Source organism: Xylocopa sonorina, chromosome 12 (genome assembly GCF_050948175.1).
Source record: "Xylocopa sonorina isolate GNS202 chromosome 12, iyXylSono1_principal, whole genome shotgun sequence".
Lineage (NCBI taxonomy): Eukaryota > Metazoa > Arthropoda > Insecta > Hymenoptera > Apidae > Xylocopa > Xylocopa sonorina.
In genome coordinates, this window is record NC_135204.1 from 8,750,713 (window position 1) to 8,776,717 (window position 26,005).

Consider the following 26,005-nt stretch of genomic DNA (forward strand, 5'->3'; position numbering starts at 1 on the left):
ACTGTCTTGGAAGATTAAATTTCTATATATTGCTTCGATTACTTGTTTCGTAGATATAAATATTTTCTCTTTTATTCACGTTTAATGTGTTATAATAAATAAAGTCGTCTTAAATGTATAGACTATCATTTTAACAAGTTTTACTTTTTATTTACAAATTGAAGTAGTGATGAAACAATTAGTAACGTCTTAATCATCAGAGTCCAAATGTTATACGACATATATTTTAGTTTATTCCCGTTCAGTCCGACAGTTTTCACTTATCTTCTCACTCTTTTTATGTAATTGTATATTTTTGCTTCTTGTTATTTTATGTTTTTTTTTTTTTTCAGATCCGAGTCATCATTCTCGTGTCGCAAACTCGTTCTCCCATTCGTCGACGCAGCGGACACGGAAACGGAGGATGTTGTCAGTTACAGAGAGATGTTTTTGCAGAAATTTGAGCAACAATTTCGTCGATAACAACAATTAGGTACAGAGAACGCTTGGTGGTACGACTTAACCTGATCTCAAGTCATGCACGCGGCTTTCATCGTTAACAAACACATCGATTAACGTTTGGAGAGATTCGTGAAATGTTCGTTAGACGGTAGCCGAACGTGGAAACAGGCAGTCTGCCACGGGAATTATCCATGGTATCTCATCGTGTTCCGATCTCGATCAGGATCCGACGGGATAACCTAAACATCACACACGAGAGAATACATTCCACGTTACACGCAGCGATTCGAATCTGTCCCGAGTGCACTGTCATCCTCTCTCGCTTCTCTTCCCTACGTTTCCACGGTAGTGTATCGAAAAATCTGTTATCTCGTTATCACGTTCACGCGTCGTATTTAAAAGTCGCTCGTTTTAAAAGGACAAGAGTATGCGTGTCCCTCTTCGTCGCTGTCGATCTCGCTATCAGCGAACAAGTACGTCGACCTTGATTCCTTGTCCTTTCACCCACGCGGCAGTAAACACTAAAAGATGATCTCGAGTTAAATGAAACAACGATGCTCTCTTTTTTGTTTCCTCAGCAATTTACTAGCGAGACGGGGAACCATTCGCTTGCAAGACGAAAGTACAAAGTGAAACGCAGCGTAGAAAGATAACCTATTTCTACAATGTGGAGAACGCGTGCTCTACTCGGACGGTATTGCAAATTTTACTCTTAATAAATACGTAGAGCGTAACGTGACCATGGTTTGTAACGTGCTCTCGCAGGATATTTTTATGCGTTTAACAGCGGTAATCGTTGAATAATGCGTTGGATTTTAAGGATTGTTAAACTTGGGTTATAAACTCTTTTTTATTACGTATTCATTTATGAAAATAGTTCCGAGAATTGCTACTCAAGTTTTACATCTACTAATACTATTAGTTCAGGCGATATGCTTCGTAAGCGACCAAGTAAAACTGCGTTTATTCGCCTGAAACAAAATCGAAGAATAAAATCTTGTTCTCGTTACAAACAAGGAGACGTTTGTAATTAGAAGACTTCGGATCTAGAAGATCGTTGTATCGGTACTTAATTTCAAAAATGTAAATAGTCTATCCAGTCGAACGAAAGAAATGTAAATTCATAGAAAAAACGTAACCGAAGACAGTTAATTTAAATTTGTTTACATTTAAGCCTTTTAAGTATTACAGCTCCCGTGAAACGAGGTAATATCGAAATTTACTTTTGTACGATCGAATAATTCAGTAAATATCCGAGGACAACGCGAAAACGAACAAACGCGATATTTAAATCGAATAGTATTGTTATTTATAAAATGTAACGAAAATCATAGGCGAAAGGGAAATTCGTTTGGTCCTTTTAGTTCAAAATGGCGCCGCAAATGATGGTGGCATCGCGGCCGCTCCAGTTCCAGCGGGGTGCGCATGCGCGGCCAGACAAGTATTTCTGGCGGAATTGGAACAGGAACGATCATGAATGAGGACTGGCATAGGCCGAGAGGCGGCAATAGATGCAATATGGCGAGTAAGCGGTAAAAAGGTGTCGATCGTGGACGCTCTTTCGTTCTTTTCTCACGGACAAACCCACCGTTCTGTATGATATTCGCGTTGGGCATGGGGACGGGGGCGTTACTGCTTGTGCCGCGTGTCGATAGTGGACGCGCGTGTCATTTGTGATCTCGTTTGATACCCGGAACGGGAGATACGCTCGCCAGATCCAGACTCGGTACGGGAGACAGAACGAAAACGTGTGTGCGCGCCTCAGTGAAAGTAAACAAACGGTATGAGTGCGATACTGGGAAGTGTCGGTGACCCGGCCGGCCTCTTGGACACCGACGTCGAGAACATCCTGGTCGAGAAGAATCAACTGATCAGCTGGCAATATGCGGAGATCGAGAGGTTGCAGCGTGAACTCTCGGAGGTCATCGGCGAACGTGACATCCTGCTATGCGAGATGTCAAAATTCAAGTTCGAACGCGACATGAACGATGTGACACGTCTAGTAGATGACAGGTATTTATACATTTTATTTAATCGTTCGTTGAATATCGTTCAGCTTCTCGTGAGAATATTTCGGAGCGCGAGTCATTGTTCGAAACCATGCAAATATCGTAACGTACAGGGTATATCAAATACACTCGTCCTACGCGTAGAAATAAGGAAAATTGTTTTGCAATGGACATTAGCATAGAGTTCAGTCCTGTTTTATTGCGTTTCTTATTGTATAACGTTACACTGTTGATCGGAGCATGTGTCGCAAAGTATCCATTGGAATAAGAGATTTTTGATATACCGTGTATAAATGCGATCGGTACAATGACATTTAACTTCCGTTGTGAAATAAATGTTGACGCCGGTAGCGTCGGCGGCGGTTACGCAGAGCTGGCATAGGTGAAGGTTTTCGTGGTATAAGTCGGCGAGCAGAACGTTCGCATGAATTGTAAATACACACGCGTATTAGAACGCGTAGAACGTGGAATCGCAGGAGCATGTATAAATAATGGATCACCGGCTTCTTGTTTCTCCTCTTTTTCTTCGCGCGATACTTATCGACAGTTTTGAATTATCGGCTCTCCCGTTCGTGGTTCGCGAAGATGCTAAACGCCTTTATGGCCCCCATTTTGCATTGTCGTAGAATCGTATTAAGTCCCCCGTATTTTAAAACGCTGTTAATCATAGACGAATACAATACGAATTTTCGATGATGTACCAGTCAAATGTTTCCGAAAGTAATTTCGAGTGAATTAGCACGTCATGTAGATATGATTAATTTGTTCACGCGTTAGCGATAATTTTAACGACAAATTTTAAAGCGCTTATCTTTGAACTATATATAAAAATGTTATTTTCTGTTTCTGATCAAATCTGTTACGGTGGTCCTTTCGATTAATCATGTCCGATATTAATGCCACGAAATAAGCTGCGTGGATCGGTTTAGCCTGATGGAGGATGAGTCGATGGAGCGGACGGAATTTTCCAGCCAAACTTTTAGCCAGCTGGAATGTTTGTAATTACCGATATCCGTTGTTTATCGATTTTAAATAACGTTACGAATATCATAGTATGCTACACAACATGACAAAACTACTGTAGGTATTTTAATTCGATCGTTATTTTGATACTGTGCTACCGTGGAAAGAAAAGAAATTTCCAAGTATGTTGTTCATTTGTTGCTTCGCCGACCTGGCGCGATTTTTATGACATAATGGAATTAGTAAAAGTGGCGTCGAAATTTCTGCTCGCGGAACGTTACGCACCAGTTTCCTCCATTATTGTGGCGGTTATTATGTTATATAATTACACGTTTAAGAGGAGTACTGTCTGCACGTTTTCTAACTTATATATGCATTATGTAAATCGTCCAGTAATGCAGAATATGTATGTTACCATTCACGAATAACAATAGTCCGCTTCGACTATTGTCTTACTGTTACCTAACGGAAAACTGTACTGAAAATTTTTACTTTATTTCTATTACAAAGATTAATTTTCCATTCAATACGTAGGATGAAAATACTGAAACAAAGGAACGATAAAAATCCATAGACAGAGCTATATTTTCTATTTATCATCACGGAAGCGTCGAATACTGCAGTTAAACGCATTAGCATAAAATATAAACAGTGACGAAGGAAGTAAAGAATAACATATCGCTTATTTCCTTCTTTTCTTTTTTTTTCACGGATGACTAGCGCTAATAGGTGGACAATTAACCTTGATACAGTCGGGCCGTTTCTATTGATTATCGTGACACCAGAGAAGAGAGGAAACCTCTCTCATGCCACATTGTTATCCGTCGCGAAATTGGGTCGATCATTAAATCGCTCCGTGTTATCTAAATAACAATCGATGGGACGTAATATGGCTCGGAGAAAACTAACTGTATCCCAGCGATTCTCTGCCCGATCGGTTTCATATACGCGTGCGAAGCTTTTCAGCCAGAGATACGATCGTCCTCGGGTTGTAGGAAGTTAGATTGTGTTTCATCGTTACCCTGTGTGCGTCGACTAGATGTAATGAAAGAAAATATGGATCGACTACTGGTCTTTCTAGTTTTGTGAGAACATTCGATGTTTCGATGGAATAATTAGTGGTGCTCGTTGAGTGAACCGTAAGAGTTGAAATGAATCATGAATTATCGCGACTGTAGCATTATCGTCAGGATACCTTTTATCTGTAGACGCGTTGTCATCGCCAAAGCTGGAATAATTAAATTTAACTGCGCACCATTGTTATGTATTTCGAAAAATTCAAATCGTCTCAGAACACCCTCGCGAGAATCGCAGCGACGCGAATCTAGCTCACAGAGGCTTACGTATCTGAAGTAAAGTCCCGTTCACGGTTGTGTGGGCTCACCAGCACACACGCGAGTATTCAAGTACCTAGACGGCGATTTCTCACAATACCGCGGGTGTGGATGTGCGAACTCGCAAGGTTAAGCACGCTTCGAGGCCCGTATCGTCCATCTGAAGAAGAAAAATGGCAAGGAGAGAATCGTTCCCACAGGTTCAACCAGACGGATGCGTCTACCAATCCGTGTCCCTAGCCGTATTCGCCATTACGAAACTAATTAATCGTCGATCCTGATCCATAATAAATCACCATTCATTTTACTCCGTTATGGATTCGATAACTGCAAACGCGATTATCGAACAAAAGGTAGTCGTCGAATTTTCTAAGAGCTAACCAATTTTACTGATTTTTAATCGAGAGAAATGTTTTATTTATCGAATAAATAAGTAGGAAACAAGGATTGGAAAAGTTTTATAACGCAAAAATCAAGATCTCACTTCTGTGGCTGTGAAATGATGAATTCTGAACGGGTTTGTCATGAAAATGGACCATCGCGACTCCGTTCTAATTGGATCGGAGCCGGACAGATGAGAAAATCAAATAAAAATGGAAAAGATGGATTCGTACAAACTGGTGGCGAATGTATGTCAAATTTCTCCGGGTTTCCAATCGTGGCAGGGCAATTATCAGGTGTGGATATATGTATTTGGCGTGACCGGTTAACCTCGGTGCACTTGCACAATGTTGCGACCAAAAGCGTGCGATTCTTACCACGTGCAGGGCACTATGTACTCGCTAAAATCGATACCCTAGTCGAGACGGTCTCTCGTTCATCGCGGATCACCCTCTTCGCACGGCCTAGTCTCCCCCGTCTCGATTCCGCGCTCGTCGTCTCTTCCTAGCATCGGTTTTTTACGTACACGTTTGCGTCGATCCGAGTTTTCTCTGTTTAGGATACGAAAAGAGCAAAGTCAATATTTAAAATTATATTTGACCTGAAATTTTCTGAGAAACGTTCGTCAATTGTCGAGATAATGCTTATCGATTCTTATTAATATTGCAAACTCCTCTGATCGACTACTGTTAGGTAACCGCAAAAACAGATCTCTTGTTATTTATATCGTGTCACGATATCTGAATCATTATTCCACGATATCCAGTCGATAATCGCGATGACACGTTAATTGCATTACCGCGACACGACCTAATCACGTTACACTTCGCACCTTCACTTTAAATTTTTGTAGGGAATTTGAGTGAAAGTAGCCAGGTAAATTTTTCAAACATTTTGCCAGCTCGTTGTTGAATCCAACAAGTATTCGTATTCCCCGATTCTTTGAGTAGATTCAATTTCGAATATCGCAGCTGGACAAACAGTAAATTCGCGAAAGTTTAATCGCGATAAAGTGTCCGAGAAGACGCTTGGGTAGCTACTTTACAGAACTGTTTATTGATACCCGGAAAGTTTCCAGTTAATTAAGAGTATCGAAGTAATAGACATGCAAGGAGTTACACGGTTCGAAAGCACGATCTTCTAATTAGCAGTCTGTTGAGTATCTGTTTAATGAAACTCCTTTTCTTTCTCCTCTTCTCTTAATAAAACATTTATCTGGTAATTACGTGTACAACACTAGTAACGCAATTATTCTAACTGTAGCGTGAGTCGAGTTTCGTGGAATTTCTTTTTTCTCTTTTACGCTTACTTGTGTTTGCAATAAATCGTAGGCTTATTACGGAGTTTATCGTTTCGAATACATTTTCGCGAAACACCGTGTACACGTTCTTCGAGATGCAAAGATGAATGAGTCCTCTTCGTAGATGTTTCAATAAGACCCCAAATATAGCTGAATCTGATACGCATACCGAATGCACTCTTTTCATGCGGTTCAGGCGACTCCATTTGTTATTCAGCATCGATGTCCTTCGAATATCTTGATACAGATTTCTCGCAATTATCAAGTTCTTTCTTCGATAGATATCTTTCAATTTTTCAGAGTTTTATTTTTAAGTTGAAGAAAAGACTGCAACGGAAGAAGCACCCTACTTCCATTTAATATCACATTATCAGACCTAAAATTAAAACTTGAACGTTCCGCATAGTCCACATCGACGTTTCCCTATCGTTGTACCATAAATACTCGCGTCTATCTCCTGCTTCCTGCCCTCAAGAGATACCCTCGAAGCACTTTGCCCAAAGGAATCAGATAAATTCGAAATTCTAATTAAATTACACGAGTATGATTTATCGATACATTTTACTAACAGACTCGCATCATTTCCAATTCTCAACCAGCATAGGATCATATGAAAATTCAATTAATTTCCACGTTTGGTATCGAACACGCACGATCCCTGATCGTCGCCTGGGAATTTGGAGAATCAGACACGAAAGCACAGGGAAAGGGTTGGCGACGTCCGTGATCGGGGTAATCGCCGTAAATTTCCCTCGGTTTCTGATTCTGCAAATGGAACGCCGCAGATTTAATGGGTTAGAACGGTGGACATCGAGGGAGCCGATGTAACCGATGACCGACTACGATAGTTGAACCGTAGAATTGGCAATAGAGGAGGGCAGACGTTGTAGCCGCGTCCGCGGAACTAGGCTACGGTCACAAGTCGCTGGGCCCGCGTCGTGATTTCTCTTGCGATCGTGGAAGGAAAACGAAATGGAAAATCGCGTGGGATCGTAGCGTAACGCGGCGTGAACGTGACCTTGCCATTTCGAAAAGAAATCGATCGTTTCCATTCTTTCATCGCGATATTACGATTCGCGATAGCGATCTCCTCTGGAGTATCGCCGTGGAATGCGAATGAAATTTCACGTTCAGCTGGAACGCGGTCGCATTCGTTTCCCTATCGCATTTCAATACGCCGTTACGATCATCTGCTAAAGTTGACGCGTTTTTTTCATTAGAAACTGTAATCTCGGTTGGTAAAAAACGAGGCAATTTATTACCGGGTATCGTGGAAACTTTTCGAGGCCAAGTTACGCCACACGGAGATAAATCAGACAAAGCGATATAACGAGGGATGGCAAGGGGTTGCCAGAAAATACGAAACCGCCCCAGAAATACTAATCAGATGCGTACATAACCCAGTTCTGGAGTAGGTCTCGTCGTTATGACCTTTTCCTCTCCCCAGTAAAGATGCAACTGTGTCCACTTTTGAACATTTTTGGAACACTGCCACAGCGATCGTTCGATCGAGACGTGTAAAGGTCACGCGTGAAACCGCCCTTGTAATCCTTCCTTCTGGTCCCTTCAAATTTGATAAAAAAAATACTTTTGTATCCGCACGAGGATATTCTGGATGGAGAAACGTTAACGATTAACAATTTGGAAGAGGAAAATCGAGGCCTGCTCGAATAGAAGATTTCGAAGGGACAAGAGCTGTTTCTGGTGGCATGAATCGGCCGTTTGTTCGACACGTTAAGGCGAGGCACACATCTGTTGGGCGCGTGTAGGTTGTCGACCGTGCGAAACGGCAATTACTCCGGCCATTTCGCGGGGACAAATCTTCCGAGCCGTCGAAGACGCAACGACACGTTCCCTCCAGATGGAAGCTACTCGACACTTGTGGAGAGTATGTAGGACACCACCGCGTGTCCACCGCTTCTCGGAACTGTAAATCTCCCATCGACCACGTGTCCCTTCTTGTTGTCTATCGCTCTCGTCCATGGTTTTCTGTTTCTTCTGCTGCCCCATTCCGTGGCACTGTTTTCAATTTTTCAGAAACGCGGTCGTTTCCTACGATAAAGGTATATACACACGCGCGGTGGTTAGGTTTCAAAGGGTTCTGGAATCGAGGAATAATTTATTTTCCACCAGTCGAGGTTTCTGTTCCGCAGGTTCTGAGAATTCGATATTCGAAAAACCACGGTGGAATAATTCTCTTTTAAGGGCGTTTCAGCGTTATTTCATATCGTACCGCTGGTATTCATCTACTTTACATAATTCAAAGCAAACATTTGCTTAAAGCACAATCGCGGTTTCATGGAATCAATGGGGGGGGGGGGGGGGGTTGAAGTAAAATCGAGAACTCTCGCTTATTATTATTCCCCGAGACAAGAGGAAGAATCGCAGAGGAATAATGGAAGGCATACGAAAAATCTAAATGTCTTCGTTAAAATCATCCCTCCTCCCAACGCGGCTCGAATTCATAATCTTCCAAAGACGATCGAGACTTCCTTTTGAACCCGCTACCTCAAAGAACGAACGGGTTGTACACGTTTCGAGCACGTCGAAGCCGTCGGAGCGTTTCGGAATTAATTAGAAACGACGTCAGATGTAATTTTCGTTGCACGCCACTGGAACGGGCCGCTCTTTCCATCGTTACGTTTTCTTCGCGTCCGCGGTGCCCACGGACGAGGATAAAAATAGTCGGTTCCACCCGCGGACCACTGCAAAGAGGGCTTCGGATTTTTTCAAACCCCGGAGTGCTTCTTCCGTTTCTCTCCTTTCTTCTCGACGACGTCCTCACCACCCCGCCAGCCCTCCCTCCTTCATCCTCGACTTCTGTCTCTCGCGTTTTAAAAGCCCTCCCTCATGAATTTTTCATTTTTTTCCACCGTTACCACGGGGAACGCACACTGCGCCAATGCTAACTATCCTATTTTGTGCACGCGCGTCTGTTTTTTTTTCTTTCACGGATACGTGGTACCGTAACGAAGAGCACGAAGGACTGAAAAGGGTTTAACTCTGCGTTGCACTTGTGATTATAGTATGCACTGGCGTTTGGATTGTTACTTCACAGCTAATGGAAATTATTGCCATTGAAGACTTATCTTTACGCTTTGCTTGAAACTAGTTCGAAGAATGGAAGATTCTTAAAAAGCGTAAAATGAGCTAGCAAAAATAATTGCTAGAGCAGTCTGAAAGTACTCTCGAAGAACTCGGATAAAAAGAGACGTTTGAACTGGAAGAAATCTGGTCAGTGGAGAGGAAGAAGCCCCATACTAAAACAATGCCGGGAGGGTGCATTTAAAATTAAGCTCCGCGCCACGATCATCCAGGCTACTCGAGTTGCCAGCGCTTTAATCAAATATATATATATATATTTTTTTTTTTCATCCCCTCGCGACGACGACGAGATTTCCCTGGCAAATTGGCTGGTTCTCGCCGCAATCTACGCGCGATCTGATTATTCCTGCTCGGATTAGTCGGTTTTCTGGATTAGTTCGACCTCCCTGGATGACTCCCGCGGGGTGCAACAGCCGGCTGAAGTGCACTCGTGAACGCGACGCCACGTTCCTCGAATTTTACGCAGAAAAGCGACCCTTTTTTTTTCGCGAAAATAGGCTGGTCTGATGGACCAGAAGAATAATGACGCTGGTGCAGTTTGGGACCACCCGTGTACGATCGAGATTGCCATTTTTGGTTGAATATGAATGTTGGGTTGAATGTGAAGTTGTTTCAGTTTGAGCGTACGAACTTTAAAATTAATCAAGATTGAATTTTGTTTAAATTTATGCTCTCCTAACCTAGGCTAAAGTTTTTTATTCTCATCGTGAAGAATAATTACAGCCATCCATCACCCCATGGAGGAAATAATAGCAGGAAAAGCTGATATAGTAGAATATTCTATTATATGGCGGACGTACACGTGTTGTTCTACGTTGTTTGCCATTAGAGGAGCCACAGGCTTAACAAAACTGCCGATAACGCTCTGATAAACCGTGGCTCTACCTGATAAAACTACTCCCTTGCCCGGTAGAAATTGACTGTTGCGCATATGGGTGCCTTTATTGATTGCGAAACAGTCTCGTTCAGGAAAAACAAAACGAGGCTGCTCCGACTGTATACTAAAACTTTCATTTTCCACGATCCACTACCCCCTTCGATTATTTTTACAGTTTTACTGCAGACTTTTCTCGTGTTTTCTCTTTTCATCCTTTTTTTTTATCGTCGAACACGACAAGTAGGACGATTCGTGGAAACTGTTCGATTTCCAAGGAGGCTCTTCGTTCGGAAGTGGCCCACTTGTCCGTTTCTAAAGTTAGACGAGAGATTAGACGAGCGGGGAAAAGATCTAAGGATAGTGCCCACCCAGTTCCTCTGTTGACCTAAGTATAACCGGGATACCACGAAGAAAATTCTCCTCTTCCAAACGGTGGAATTATAATTGCACTGTGGGGGACAAAGACAACATTGTCCCGGTTAAAATGGAGGATCGTAACTGTTGTCTTCGCTCGTCGAGGGCTGAGTGCAACGAACGAATTTTGCGATCTTTTTTCAATTCCATACTCCGCTCTATTCGAAGTCAAACGTTCCTATTTTCGATCTTAAATAGAACATCGTACGAGCGTTCGAAATTCGCAAAATCAAGCTTACACCGCGTAACGTATTTAACGTTTAAAAACCGCGATCGATCGTAATTTCCGCTTCGTGGAAGCAAATAGAAAATTTAAGTTACAAAAGGGTTAACTGCCCCCCTTTAATCGACGATCAACATTCTGGAACCGCACGGCAGTTTCTCGGCGCAACCGGCAAACGAGTCACCGTCGAGGATACGTTGCGACTCAGGGGTGCCAGGGTGCTCGCGGGGCAAGGAGAGTCGTGAGAAAAGTGAAGTGCACCCTCTGTCGCCGCGCGTAATTACGCGCGCACTTAAATGCCTTTGGCCACGCGAAGTCCACGGGGTCGGCGACCTTTTATTTATTTCTTTTTTCCTCGATCCTTTCCAATTCCCCACCCTCCACCCTTGCTCCCCTTCTCCTCTCGTTACCGCTGGTTTATTGAAACGCAATCGCGATTTCCATTCTATTCCAGCGCCCTTTGTCCACCCGAACTTCATTTTCTTCTTTTGATCGCGCCCGTTTCGGGTCACCCGGTGAATAAGATCGGAAGGCGTTGCCCGTTAATCTGATTAAGTCGCCGCCTTGGAACGGCTTATTATGTTCGTGCTTCTGATGATTGTGCGCTGCGAGACGAGCGAGTGTTAACGTGCCTTGGTTTTGGGTTTGTTTCGTGGGTGCTGAGGTAGGAGACTGGTGAGATTTGATGGGTTTTTGGGTGTCGCAAGGCAACAGGTTGGAGACTGCTACTTTTCCACTGTGTTTCTGAAGGAAACTCTGTATACGCGTAGACTCAAGCTTGTAAATCTTCATAGTTGTATCGTAAATCAAGATTACTAGAATCACGGGGTGGAACTCTGTAAAAATAAGAAATTGATGATTCGTTCTCCAGTCTGCAAATTCAGCTATGTATATTTCTGTTCATCGAGCTCGTGGAATTCCTGGGAGGCCTTCCCAAAAGAACCATCACGGCGAAGTACTCTCCGTTTTTCCAAGGGAAAGGACCAAAAAGGAGGAGCGGGAAAGCTCGGAGGACATTACCCCGACGTGTCTTTGATCTCGCCGCGCAGTCACCGGGATCGTGCATTTTCAAACATTCACGATGCACGTGCGAACGCTCGCAGCGAGTGAAATTCCCGCGCGTTGAACATTTTTCTTTCGCAATCCAGATTTCTGCCCGTCCGTATCTCTCTCGGCCCCTCGAGAGACAGAGGTTCAATTTTGCGCGCGAGCTACGCTGCTCGAGCTAAGGGGAGGCAGAGGGCGGCCGATGGGAGACCAGGTCGAACCCTTTCGGCTGTCCTCGAATAAAAGAGTTCAAATATTTGCGCGATTGCTCTCGCGTGGGTTGCCGGTGAAGTGATACCTTGTATCTCGACGATCGTTCCTCGTAACACTTTTCTGCGTTCGATGGCTGACAAGCACCGAGCGAAGGACCCCTGCGAGCTACCCCCGCAAGTCTGTTATATCGCAGTCGTTTGCGTATAGCTTCTTTACACTGTCCACAGTGATCTCTATTTTGTTAGACAAACTACGTTATTCCATTTAAGTGAATTATGTGTTTATCGCATTCTTTGCAGTCAGTTTTATGGTATCGATAGGAGACTTCGTGCGACTAATTGGTTACCCCGTTTGTTGCATAAGTCTCTAGTGCATGTGCAGTTATCAAGTTTCTATCGTACATGTGTGCAGGTGTACGCGACTATCGATGGTCCACTGTGCGTACGTAGACTTTCAGTCTGGATATTAAACAATCGAATCGTACAACCCGCGACTGGAAACTCAGCCAGCACTTCGTCCCGCGAAACCCAGTCCACCCAAGACGGCGACATCCCCAATTTCATCCGCAACCACCCTTCTTCCCTTCGGCTGGCATCGACAAAGCAAGTGGATGGTTGGAAGTACGATCGTGTGCGCAGCGGACACGTAAAGCAACGGCGAAGGGGGTGAGGGCGTGTCGAAATTCGTGGGGGACAAAGGGACGCGTCGCGACGGCGCAGGCTCGGGGTGTGGGCGTCGCGACGCTTCCTCGCCCCCTCGACAGCGGACCTCGTAACGATTCACGAGTCGTGCTCTCGCCATTCACTCGCGAAATACTCGCGACGATATTCTCTCTTTCTCTGGTTACCTTCTTGGGACGTATACAGTGCCGTGGCGAAGGTATCCGGCCTGGGATTCGTTTCGCACCTGTTTCTTTGTTCTCAGCAACTAGAAATTCGAGGGGCTCTCTCGCCGGCCATGTTGCGTTCAATAAGCCCGATAGCGTCGTAGAGACTCGCAAATGCCGTTCGCCAGCCGTAGCTGTTCCTACAATCGAGTCGAATTCGAGTCTGTCGTTAGATATACGAAAAGTGAATTCATACAGGCATGTACAAAGGAGGCACAGTGTTTAAGAATTGCTCCGATTAACCTTCGACTCGATGCCTTCGCATTATTTAGTCGATACTACGAGGGATACAGTGTTCTCAGGCGCGAGATTCGATCGCGAGCGATTTTTAAACCCCCGAGTTTTGTGAATTTCCGAGAAAATTAGAGATGAGTTTACTGTAGAATCGAAAAGTAGCCAGAGAAACTGAAAGCAAGAGGTGCACGGCACTGTATACGTGTACACGCGCACACCCACACATACATACAGAGCCTAGTAGTTCTCGGGCTCTCTGGCTCCTCTATGCATACGTACACACCTGTGCACACATGAAGGCACACCTGCGCGGCGCTCACACGCGCGTGCACGTGCGGATAGAGGCGTAGGCGTGATCCTACAACAGCGATCCTTGCCTGTCCCCGCTGTCCCTGCCGGTAAGATCGCCACTTTGTTGTCGCTGTTTTTTTGTATTTAAGTATGTACGCAGCCTGCCGTGGAATTCCAGCGCCGGGTCACGCTTTTGCCCGTGGCTTGGCCTCGCGCGCGGTAACCCGGTCGCCCGCGAGATATGCAACCGGAATGTCGTTCAACGCGTTCAAACCGGACAATTGTTACCTTTTTCGCTTTGCATGTGGATTTTCGCCGACTCCCTGCGTTCGAAACGACCCTTTTCGTATCGCTCGAGGTTGTCTTCGTCGGGGGTAGTCGATGGCTGCGTTGTTTCCTTTTTTTTTCCTTTTTTCTTTTTGGTTGATCGATGTTGTTCGTGAGCTGCAATTGTCGTGTAAAATACTTGAAGCTTTCCAAGTTGAACTCGTGTCTCATGGTGGAATTCATCCTGGACACGGATCTTCTGTCACTCGAAAGCTTCAAATGTTTCAAAGGGGTTGTTTTTTGTGGTTCTTTATAGGAACGGTGATGGTTGTTTGGTAGATCGATGTTGTAGCAATAATTAATACTTGAATCTGAATATTTAAAAGGGAATTTGATAAGCTGCTACCCGCGAAATGTACGCGCGTAGGTAACTTTTAAGGGTAGCTATGTCGAGCGCCCCTAAATCGGTCCCTCGCGTTACGTATAGACATGCAGATGCCGATTCCGTCGAAACTGCATTAATTTGACTAATTAGGGGCTGAACTGGATTAGGGGCGACGAGTTGAGACCGCGATGGAATATTTTAAGTGATTCGAGATGAAATATATTCTCGTCTGAAATTAATCATCTCACAGCTGTTACATGGACTCGTAAAAACATTTTTCTATCACAGACTGAGAATATAGTAGTATCGAGAGGGCTCTGAAAAAATCGTAACCTTAGATAACGAATGATCTAAAACCCCAAAACCTAGAAAACGGAGCCCCATACAGAGAGACGCTTGCAACACGCTCGACTCGAACGGTACAAACGCGGCGCGTTGCGAAACGAGAGCAACGATTTCGCTGCGCCGCGATCTCTCAAGGCGGACACTGCTAAATTAGGGGTGAAAAAGAAAGAAAAAAAAAACAGAAAAAGAAAAGAGAGGGAGAAAGAAAAGAAGGTACGAACACGCGATTGTTGTTGGCCAATTGCTGGCTTAACGAGCTATGCAGAAAAGTCGCGCGACGCGCAAAGGCGAACGGCTAATGAGTTTCGGTTCGAGTGGTGGCTTGCGGGCGAATCGCCCCCGAACTTCCACCCTCGGCCACCGTTCCCCGTTTTCGTGGGTAGACGACCGTGAAACTACGCCTGGATCAATACTCGATCCTCGAGCAAAACATATTTTTCTCTAACAACGTTCGACGATAATTAACGAGAGAACATCTCTCTGGTATCGCTTTCGTTGTAAAAACAAGAAGTGTAACAGGTTAGTGTACAGTACCATTCGTTCAAACACTGATAACTCGAAGAAGTCAAGACGGGGCGATAAACCACGATTCTTAATGCAATTTAATTACGATAAGCTTATCAAAATGTTACGTACACAGATGACGTACGATTTAGTAATGTAAATAAGTCTGGAAGTTATTGTGCCAGCTACTTTATCGCTGATTATTGGCACAACCGGATTTTAGTAGGGCTCGGAAGAGTTTTTTTCAAGCGCCCGCGTGTTTCGAAACGTTTTTTCGCGAAGCGTTTCTTGCAGGCATGGCTTCAAGTCTCTCCAAGGTAAACACGGTGGAAGGATTGTTTGTACGAGGGGATTGTTCATGTAAGAGAGACAGTTTTGCAACGTCGAGCGTATTTGTCGAACCTCGAGCACGCTCGTTGGACGATTTCCACGATATTTTTTGCTGAAAGCGCATCCTGCCCGCTATGCAGGCACGTGTTATTTGTAATCCTCGCGCGTGAAACGATCGTACATTTGGCGAATAGCTTCCTATAAATTTCCATCTCGCCGCGACGTTATCAAATAGAATATTTTCAATTCCCTCGAATTATTACCTTATTTAACATTCGATACTGTCATTTTATTCGTTATTACTTTGTTAATTACTTCGTATTATTATCTGCTTGATTATTCGAAATTATTACGTCCGTAATTACCGTCCCGTTAATTACTGGTTCCTCGCGCATCGCGTAATCCATGGTTAATTAAAAGAAAACAGAGAATCGCGGACGCCCCCGGTGGAACAATGTCAAGGCAACAATGCACTCCAAAAGAAGCATCAGCGTTCACCCCAGGGGCTATTTTTAAAAATTCCTCTTCCCGAAACGAGGAGAGGAAAATCAGGGTCGAGTGTAAATGCAGATGCGTGTCGCGATTCGCGAGCGCAGCTTTGGACTCGAAATTGCAGACGTTCTCCAACGCGAGAGGAGGGGGTGGAAAAGTTAGCTCGGTTTTATGAAATTACCGCGGAGCATCGGGTGGAACCCAGCAGTCTGCACCGTCGCCTCTCGCATTTTATGCGGTTTAACCGCGACGCGACGTTTTCCACCGTCACCTTCGCAATCCCTCCGCTTTTTCCCCGGCGAGGATCGATCGTACCCGTTTTGCATCGCTGTGCGGACCATTGTTTGTATCGTTCCTTTCATTTCGTAATGCGCTTTTGTTGTCAGGTGTGCTTTTGTAAATCTAGCCGCTGTTCCTGTTGCCCGCCAGGAAGCGGGTGGAGGTGTACTGGTATCGTTAAACTCAGTGGTAATACGCGATTTTGTTGCACCATGCGAGTACAACGGAGACGTTGGCAATTCTGTGACCCGGGAGTTCCGACAAAGTTCGCCGTTTCAGAAACGTGCCACGTAACGTTAAATAGGCTCTGTCGTGAAAGGATTTTCGTGCGCGCGATTCTGTCGGTCAACAAGGTTTCGATGCGATAAATTTGTGACGAGCAAACATTTCGCTGTATCGAGCACGCGTACGGTTTTTGAAAATCCCCGAACGTCCCGAGAGCTAAGCAAGCGTAATGAAATTCCGTTCGAACGATCTTCTAATCCTGATAGCGCACGCGTTAACCCTGTTTAATGCACGCCGTGAAATGGCGCGCAGAGGCAGCCGAGAACTGGTTTATTCGTGTGATTACACGTCTTGCCATTTAATCCGGCGTGGGTCGTGGGTACACCAGGTAAAAGGATCTCGAAAACCACCGCGCGACGTTACCATTATCTCCTAACCAAACAGACGTTCCAGAAAATTTCGTCGAAAGTCGCTAAATGGACTCGTATCTCACCCTGTATCCATCTAAAACGTGCATTAAGTAGAGACTTTCTTCTCTTTTTACTTTTTTCTTTTGTCTGCGGTATTATAGGATGCTGTGATTGTGCTCGATGATTGTTTGCTTCATTTCCTGCATCCTGTCCATGGATAGCCGCATCGATCGGCCATTGTCCATGCTTTTTCTGGGAATAATAAACAGGCGCGGCCCAATTTGCGTTAAACGTGTCTGCCGTGTCTTTAAATGCATTGTAACTGCTCCATTCTGTTGTGCCACCCTAAGAATGAACGATTAGAGACTAATTTTTCTGCGACGATTGGTCGAAGCCACAATAATCGCTATCGTTCGTGGCACAAGATCAAATTATTGCTCTCGAAAAATGAAGAGGATCGCAGGATATCTTGCGATTACGTTTTCTCTGATGGAACGTGGAATTTTTCGAATTTCAAAGGGAACGCTTCGCGGCTAGACGTCTCCTAGCGATGGAATTTCCAGCAGGGGGTGGAAATTACTTCCTCGATTGTGTGGGTTCTCGTTCGGAAGGCAGGTAAAAAGCAGAGGGCAATTGATCGATACTTTTTCTATGCAGCGATGAAAAATAGAAAGGCCTCGTGGACAGGATTGAAAAGGTTGCTATAGGAATCGTGGACCCGGCTCTCCGCTGTGTTACCTCATCAATATTCAGCCTCTGTCTTTGAAAAGTAATCGCATCGCTGGGATTCCCTTTTTCCCCCGTTCTTCTTAATTTCTCACGTGAAATTGCCTCAGCAAAAATTGGAGATTCAATTATCGATGGGCTTGAGCTATCCAGAGTTGACACAATTGATATTCTAACTATGAAATTTGAAATTAACTAGCTCGCAGAGTTGAGAAATTAAAAAGGGGTGGTAAAGTTCGAAGCATTCAGAACTGGGGAGGAAAAAATATTGAAAAATCATGAATACACTCGACAGATGAAAGAATTGTTTCGAGCAAAGTTTTTCTCACTTCATACGTCGCAACGCGTGAAAAGAAATTTTTCATGTCCATCGCGTGTCTCTCGTCAGACGGTTTAACGTAATATCAATGATAATAGAGGAGAGGAGGCACAGTTGGTCGCGATAGTCGTTGTTGCAGTGGTTTTACATGCGATCGCGTACACACAAGTTGACGCGGCGGGAATAACGGGGACCTGTCTCCGCTCTTTTTACACGGGGCCTGGGCTACCACACGCGTGTTTAGAGGCACGCGTGTGGTGCGTGCAGGCTCGCGGCCGTGGAATTACCGAACAAGGCGGCTTCACGTGGGCTGAACACATCACCCACCGACGCTCGAACGGGCACGTCCACCTCTTCGATCGAACAGCATTTACATCCTGCGCGTTTCTCTAATTCCGATTACTGGAAATTGCTACACCTGCCGCCGCGTCTTTCCTCGCTCGAGGAAATCATTTTCTGATGAGATTCCCTTGCTCATTCCGCAATATCTTCGAACAAACGGTTAGTAAAGGAACGAGGATATGTTAACTCTGTATTTCTTTTTCTTTTTTTCATAGACTCGTTGAATTGGAAAATAATTTGCAGGCATTCATGGATTCTGCGATTTTAGGGGGTGAGAGGGTTGAAAAGGATGGATCGGAGATTTTTATTACAGCAGTACTAATTGGGAGGTTCGTCGTAATAGGAAATAATATTCTAATGAGGTTTACTGATGAATTTGAGGACTAAAGGGGTAGAATTTACGAGGCAACTCGATATTTAACTAGACCAGAAATTATTTTAATCAGAATTGTTACCAGTTTCATAGCGGAAGCTCATAAATTTCATATTTAATGGTCCCGTCGTAATAACAGAAATATATTTTTCATAAAATTAGCTCAATTATGGTTGTTTTTTAGAAATTTCAGGGCGAAATTATTCTCGTGGCAAAGACACGCGAATGTTCCATTTATATCACGAGTATCAATCGTAATTATAGAGTCACTTAATGTTGGAATAATTTCGAATCGGGAGTAGGCATCTAGAAATGGGAATTCCAAGTGTAGGACGTGGAATGCGATAGGTTAAGGACCTCTAGGATCCTTGGACCAACTTACGTGGGCCAATTTACAGATAATTTAATCGATTCACGTGAACTTGCTTCCCACGATGGAACGGTGATTCTCGAGGTTTCGGTTTATCTCAGCGAACGGGTTAGTGTAGCGAAATTTCGAAACCTGCTGGTTCCTGGATGGCCATCGACTTCTGTCCGGCAACTCTGGACACGTGATTGCACAAGTTTGTTCGTGGAAAAGTGCGGAGTCGTGTTCCAGAACTCGGTCTACTGTTTCACCTCTGTTTGTACTCTGACAAAAACTCGAAGAAACGCTCGAATCTTAGCTACATTTTCCAAGACACCCCCCTAGTAACGTACAAATTAACTCTGTACAGATTTTTGCTCCCCGTTCAACCCTCTTGCATTTGATATAATCAAATCCCTCGTTGATAAAAAAATATTTTACCACTTAACCCAACCTCGAACCCTCTACCTCGCAACTTAACCCTCTCCTCCAGCCCTCGAAACCTTTTTCTCATCGACTGAACCGTTTACGCGATTTTAATGCACAAAGGGGTAGGTTCCCGTTTAATATGGGCGAAAAATTTCGTGGCACGCGAGGACTCGCAAAATTCGCCGTCAGTATTGCAGGAGGGTCGTCCGCGTTTTCAATATCCGCGAAGGGGTTGACAGAGGAAGGGTTGCCCCTCGACGTAGCCCAGTACGCGGGCGCTTTCCCGCGTACTATTTTCGCGGCGTGTACCCGTGCTATTTTCGCGGTGGCGAGTCCGAGAGAAGAGGGTTGACGAGGGCCAGCAATAAAACGGGCTGCGGGGTAGCCCCCCTGCTAGCTCGACCAGCGCAGCTTCTCTCGTCGCAATCGATAGTAGTCGCACGTGCGATCGCGGAGGCTGCACGTACCGTTAACAAGGAATGCCACTCCGCGCGGTTTATCATACTTATCGTACACTCCTCCTTCGAGCTCGTTCTTGTCAGAATTATATCGCTCGTCGGGGTGAATCGTGTTTTACCGCCCCTTTTCGCTGATCGATCACTTCGTCCCGCGCGCTTGTGCGGGTATATACGTGTGTATTTCCGATCGTGGATACCGTGGACAGCGATGGTGATGATGCATGGTCGTTTAAGCGACCAGGAGTAATCGTTAAAGGTGAAACATCGGGATACCAGTCGATTGATAAACGCTCGCGTGGGGGGACGATAAACGCCCACGCGCGGCACGCCAACTTAATTTTATGTGACTCAATCCGCTTTGTTAATTTGTACGCTGAGAGACTTGGGAGAATTGTGTCGTTCGATCATTCAGAGGTAAATCGAATCGTCTCGAGTTTTATTTTGTTTGAGTTGTGCAATTTTTCTGTATCTACAATGCGAGGAACTAGTTTTTAGGTTTGTCAGATTTCCTCGTGGATACCATGGCGATAAGGGTAGTGTTGGTCGGTCGTGTACTAGCAGTGGGTCGAGGAGCGTCTCGATCGCGTCGTAGACGGCGACTTGAAACTGTGCCAATCCTCGAAACCGAGTTCCGTCGGCTGCATAATAAAACAATCGGATCCCGTGGAAAAGGGCCAATGTCAATATCTTGGATCGTACACGGTGGCAACGGTATGCGCGTGGGCTCATTCAACCGCGTTCCTGGCGTTTCGCAAACCGTTCGACGGGAATAAAAACCTGGAGACGATTGCGTCGCCTGTGCTTCTCGTTGCTACGTTTAATAAATCGAACGTTGGCCAATGAAATTTGCAACGATGTTAGATTACGTTGGATTAACTCGAAACGATCGAGGTTCGAGGAGAAATGTTTTTTTTTTTGGAGTAAGAGAGGACAGGAAATAGGAACGATCAGGAAGCTTAATTTAAACTCTGTTTTCAGTCCGATTTTCGTTTCCTGTTATTCAGTAGTTTCGATGAACGAGCGTCATTTAAAGGCGAGGGAATGGCGGTGTTTCGACATCGGCAGTAAACGCGCGGACAACTTCCAGGAATGGTACTATTGATTTTTGGCTCCTCCTTTTTCGACCCCATCCGTCTGCGATTCTGTCCCCTCGAATCATTCACCGTTGCCTCGGCTGCACCCCCTGTTCCGATATACGCGGGTTATATTCAACGCCATGTGTTCTTCCGCCGCGTTTGCCGAATGTCGGCGAAATAAGTGGCATGGAAAGATCTACGCCCTTTTAATTAGGATCCCTGTAACCCGTGCCACCGAAAAACACGTCGAGATACAACGGTTCGTTCAATTTTTTTGTTTTTTTTTTCCGAGTCTCGGACATTGTTCGCGGAATATTTTATTTTATTTTGCGGAGAATTTTTTGGTTTAATTCGAAAGAGCGATATATCGGATGATGTTTGCGTAATATTTTATTTTATTGGTAAAATGCATTACGCGGGCCGTCGATCTCGACAGGCGTGTTTCGAATTGGTAAAATTACGGTTACGATCCGGGGACAGAGATCGAGCGATCGGTCCGACGGTGTTTCCAATTTAACCTCGCGTTATTTCAATGTCCACGCGTATTGAAAAAGCACAAGCGCCTCTGTAAAATCATTTTCCAATATTTTCGTTGCGTAGCTTCGTGGCCGGTGGCGTTGGCTTGCTCGAAATTGAAATTTTATCCGAACCCGTCCGATCTGCTCGCCCGCGTTAATGTCACATTTTTTTTTCTCCCGCGGCTAGTCAGCTATAATCCGTGCTACCGTAGCTAGCAACGTTTCCAGCAACGACTGGCTTCGTGCCTCTAATCCCTGTGCAAAAATTTGATTTCGACAAAAATTCGGTACAAAGGAAACCAGACACCTCTGTGTAGTTCCCCTAGATTATTCCCAGAACCAGTGGCAATGCCCCAAATCGATGAATTTTCCATGAATTCTCCGGAAACGTTTAACAATAACTTTCCTAGAACCGACTATAGCCAGCCAGGATCGATAAATTTCCCTCGAACAAAATTCCCTAGACGCTCGTAATAATAATTTTCCTAGAACCGTCTACGATTCCCCTGGATCGATGAATTTCCCGCAAAAACGATTTCTCTGATATCGATGATAGCAATCTGGCTGGAACGGAGCCAGAAGTATCATATAAAAGGCGGTTTCTAATCATTTCGAAGGGTCGCGCGATGAAACACGCGACGTTTCGATTCGCGGCGAAGGGAGAAAGCTGGCATCAGCCGTCGCCTGGCTCATGGGAAACAAATCGACGGACGGAGGAAAACCATGGGCGAAGGGAGTATATTGATCGACGAGAGAGAGAGAGAGAGAGAGAAAGAGAGGCTTTATAACGCGCGTACCACCCTCGCGCCATTGGGGGGTGCACCATATAATTTTCATGAGGCTGCTACACAACGTGTTTCCTGTCAAACGCACAAACTTATCTTGGCTCTTCGTCGTACCTGCGCGGCAATTATTCACGGCCATTACGGTTTTGTTTCGTACACTGACAACCCTCCTTACCCGTTGCCCCGCCATTCAAGCCCAATTTCGATGATGGAACTTCACAGGGGATGACTATGGCGTTACGCGATAGGACTATGGATGTTTCCTTGGTTCTCGTTGGACGCGTGATAGTCGAGGGTCATCGATATCGCTGGTAGACACTCTTTTTTTGTGAATGCGATGCGCGTGTTGCGATAACTCGGATTTTTTCATCTAGAAAATGATAGCAAGCGATAGTTTCGTATTTTAAAAGGAAGACGGTAGCTAAGGTGCTCTATTTCCTTGGAGAATGGTAGCAGTTGATTAACGAAATTTTCCAAGAAACGGCACGATATAATAATCGACTTACTTGATAGCAAAAATAGTACTGGGTAAATGATAAACGGCGATCAATCGATTTTCCCAGGAAATAGTAGGAATCGACGATTATTTAACGTTGCGTCACAGGTGGGTGGAGGATCAATTAGGGGCGTGATTAGTCGCCACGCACTTATCATCGACGATATACCATATCAAATGCCAGCAGAAGTAATATAATATCGCGGACCAATAACGCGATAAATCTCTCGCATGCGTTAGGAGGCGTACTGTATGCAATCCCATGATTTAGAGTACTGTTTTGTCGGCACTGACAATTCCTCCTCCTCGTTGATTTGTGATAGCTCCCGTTCCCGTAAATCACGCCAACCTCTGAACAGTAATTTAGCACGGGTACATCCTATATCTTCATTATTTGATTTTCAAAAAAATCCGACCGATTAATTCCACGTGCCAAAGCGAGCGACAACCAGACGCGCGTGTTATCGGATTGAACAAGGTGTTTCCTTAATGCTGAAAAATTTCAATCGCTGATAATCCTTCATGTCCGTTCGATATCACTGTCCACTAATTTCCACTGGAAACATTCCCCTATACACTCGCGAATATTTTCATTCGTCATCGTCAAAGAAAAATTAGTTCCCCAACGATTTTTCCAACTCGATTTTCCACCATTGTCCTCCCACGGAAAATTTCCCCTGGAATTTCGAATAGTTACATGTCCGCGCAGCACGCGATCACGAATTAGAATGCTAAATGGCGGCCGCTCACGAAACATCCTCGACGTCTTCTCGATCTTTCGTCAGGCATCGAACGCGGAACTGAGCCGCGTCTTTCCAAGCAGAATTCCATCCGCGAGGCCAATATATCGTCGCGATAGGCTAGATAAGATAATGGAGCGCGGCATTCCATTTTTCCGGCGGATGTTTTTTCTCGTCCACGCGGAGTTCGAGTCGTGTAGACACTCGCGATCGTCGTCGCGAGTCTCATTGTCCCCTTTCTCTATTCCTCTCTCTTTCCCTCTCTCTCTTTCTCTCCATTCTGTTGTTTTTTTCTCTCACACCTCGTTCGCGGCTCGTTTTGCATGTCGTGCCTCTACTCGATCGACGGACTTCCGGGTGTCAGCCACCTTCTGAGTATCATGTGCTGCTTGAACATCTTCCAGCGGAGATGCAGCTACAGGTAAATCGAGCATGGCGTATTTTCGCGGTTCCGTACGGAAAATCGCGTTATCTCCTACCGATCAATCATTCGACGCGAGTGATCGAGGCACGCGCGTTGCAAGGTTTACGTTCGACGCGGAAATCGTAGCTCATCTGTGAGACTGTATCTCGACAAAGCACTCTGTAGAGGAGAGACTACGATAGAATTCAAGGTTTCAGTATTTTTAAATGGATGTTCTAATCGCGTTCCTTTCTCTGTTGCAGGTAAGACTAGCAGAGTGTCAGAAAAGAGTACCAAAGCTGTAGAGTGAGTAGTCAGATGTGAAACATCCTGTATACGGAATAGTGGGGACTCGTTCTGCACTGGCCTTGAGAGGTATTCAAACTTTGCACAGGCTCTAGCGCCGAATTTCCATAACGGAATCGAGTACTTGTACAGGGTGATGCAAAATCGGTACACCTTCGATTTTCTCCCAAATTTAATTCGTTCATTTATATCCATTCGTTGGCAGTAACATTTTTATATGTTTTTTAAAAGGCAAAATTTGATTCCACTTTAACGCCTTTGTACGACATACAATTGAATCGCTCTGTACTCTCGAAACTACCACGCTGAGAGCTCGAAGGCCTGCTTCGTTAACGCTCCGAGTACGCCGCCCTTTTGCTCTTGAAGACACGGGGCGAGAGCTATTCGAACCGATGAAATTAGACGAAACTGCGGATCGCTAAGGGAACTCCTCCAGTGAGGGAAAATTACGCTCTAACTAGACCCGCGGCTGCGTTACCATTCGCTACGCGTGGACGTAACACAATGAACGCGGGCAACCCGCGTTACGTGTTATAATTTCGTGGGAAACACGGAATTAGTTTAAACTTTAAGGGCGGCGAAGACGGAGGGGGTTTAATTACACGAAACTCGGCTCGCGTATGTTCAACGGTTCATTTGCTCGGGTTCGCCATAAGTTTCGTTTACGTTCCCCGCTTTTCCGTTCAGGTTACTCGATCATTTGTTTGAGATTTTTAATTAACTTCGTCTCACGAATAACCGAAACGATGACAATTTGTGGTTACTTTCGGAACCAGTTTAATTCGAAGAAGTGGATGTTCAACGAGGACAGGTATCCCTTCGTTCGAGACGCGAAGGAATACTCGAAGTCGAGCGAGTAACAGACTCACAGTGAGTCATTCTAAAGTAATTCGAAGTTACTGGAATTCAATCTGCTTGCATTCAAGTAACTGGACTTCGCGTGACGTGAATTAATGATACACGAAATGATCGATACTGTCGGTGGTAACCGTGTCTGAAGCGCGGATACGACGTGAAACGGCGAGTTTCCAAAGCTTTTCAATTATCGTCTGGTTCTAGTGTATTCAGAAAGGCACGATTCGTAATTAGCACACTCCATTTCACGTCTGCATCCGCCATGATCCTCGCCCATGAGCAATCGGACCGGTGAATGGTCCGTTCAGACTAGGTCACTCGACATTAGTTGCACTATTGCAGGCAAGGTCGTTTTCCCACCTTTTCCCACTGTTCCCCTCTCTCTCATCTCCCATCAATCTCCTATACGTCTCTCTTTTCTCTCTTTCGCCACTTATACGTCATAACAGGAATCAATACGCATACAGGGCGGCTCAAAACTAACGCCCCTCCAATTTCAACCCTTTCAATCGCATCCCTCAACATCTTCCCTTAGATTTTCCCAATGGAACCCACAAAATTGTCTGGTACAACGAATAACTCGAAATACATCCACCTGTTGTTCGATCTAAAACAAAAATTGCGATATTTTCTCTATTTTCGATGTTCAGTGTTCGTTTCCAGCCCCTGAAGCTATCGATTCGTACCCAGAAGCATCAAAGAAACGAGGGAGAGATCATAAAATCGGCCCAAGGGATGTTTTACGATACAGCTCGTCCTTGTCTCTTTCACGATCTTCCATCGTTCCTCGCAAACTCGATCATGGCGGGTGTGGAAACGGTTTTGAAAAATTCGCCGCGGTTGGAACGAGGAGGGCCGATCGCGGGAACCGGTGCGTC

General features: G+C 45.0%; 1 protein-coding gene and 1 long non-coding RNA gene across 2 annotated transcripts in view; both read left to right on the plus strand.

Moving 5' to 3' along the window:
* Positions 1-1,037: 1,037 nt before the first annotated feature.
* LOC143429805 (uncharacterized) lies at positions 1,038-24,389 on the plus strand. Its single transcript, XR_013102570.1, has 3 exons — positions 1,038-1,135; positions 1,806-2,454; positions 24,230-24,389. It is a non-coding gene; the product is annotated as an uncharacterized LOC143429805 (long non-coding RNA).
* The window catches only part of LOC143429784 (IQ motif and SEC7 domain-containing protein 1-like), a 37,735-nt gene continuing 35,576 nt past the window's right edge, over positions 23,847-26,005 (plus strand). Inside the window, exon 1 of the mRNA XM_076905564.1 lies at positions 23,847-23,984. Coding sequence (XP_076761679.1) covers positions 23,887-23,984 — 98 coding nt within the window. The 5' untranslated portion in view covers positions 23,847-23,886. The remainder of the gene's footprint in view (positions 23,985-26,005) is intronic.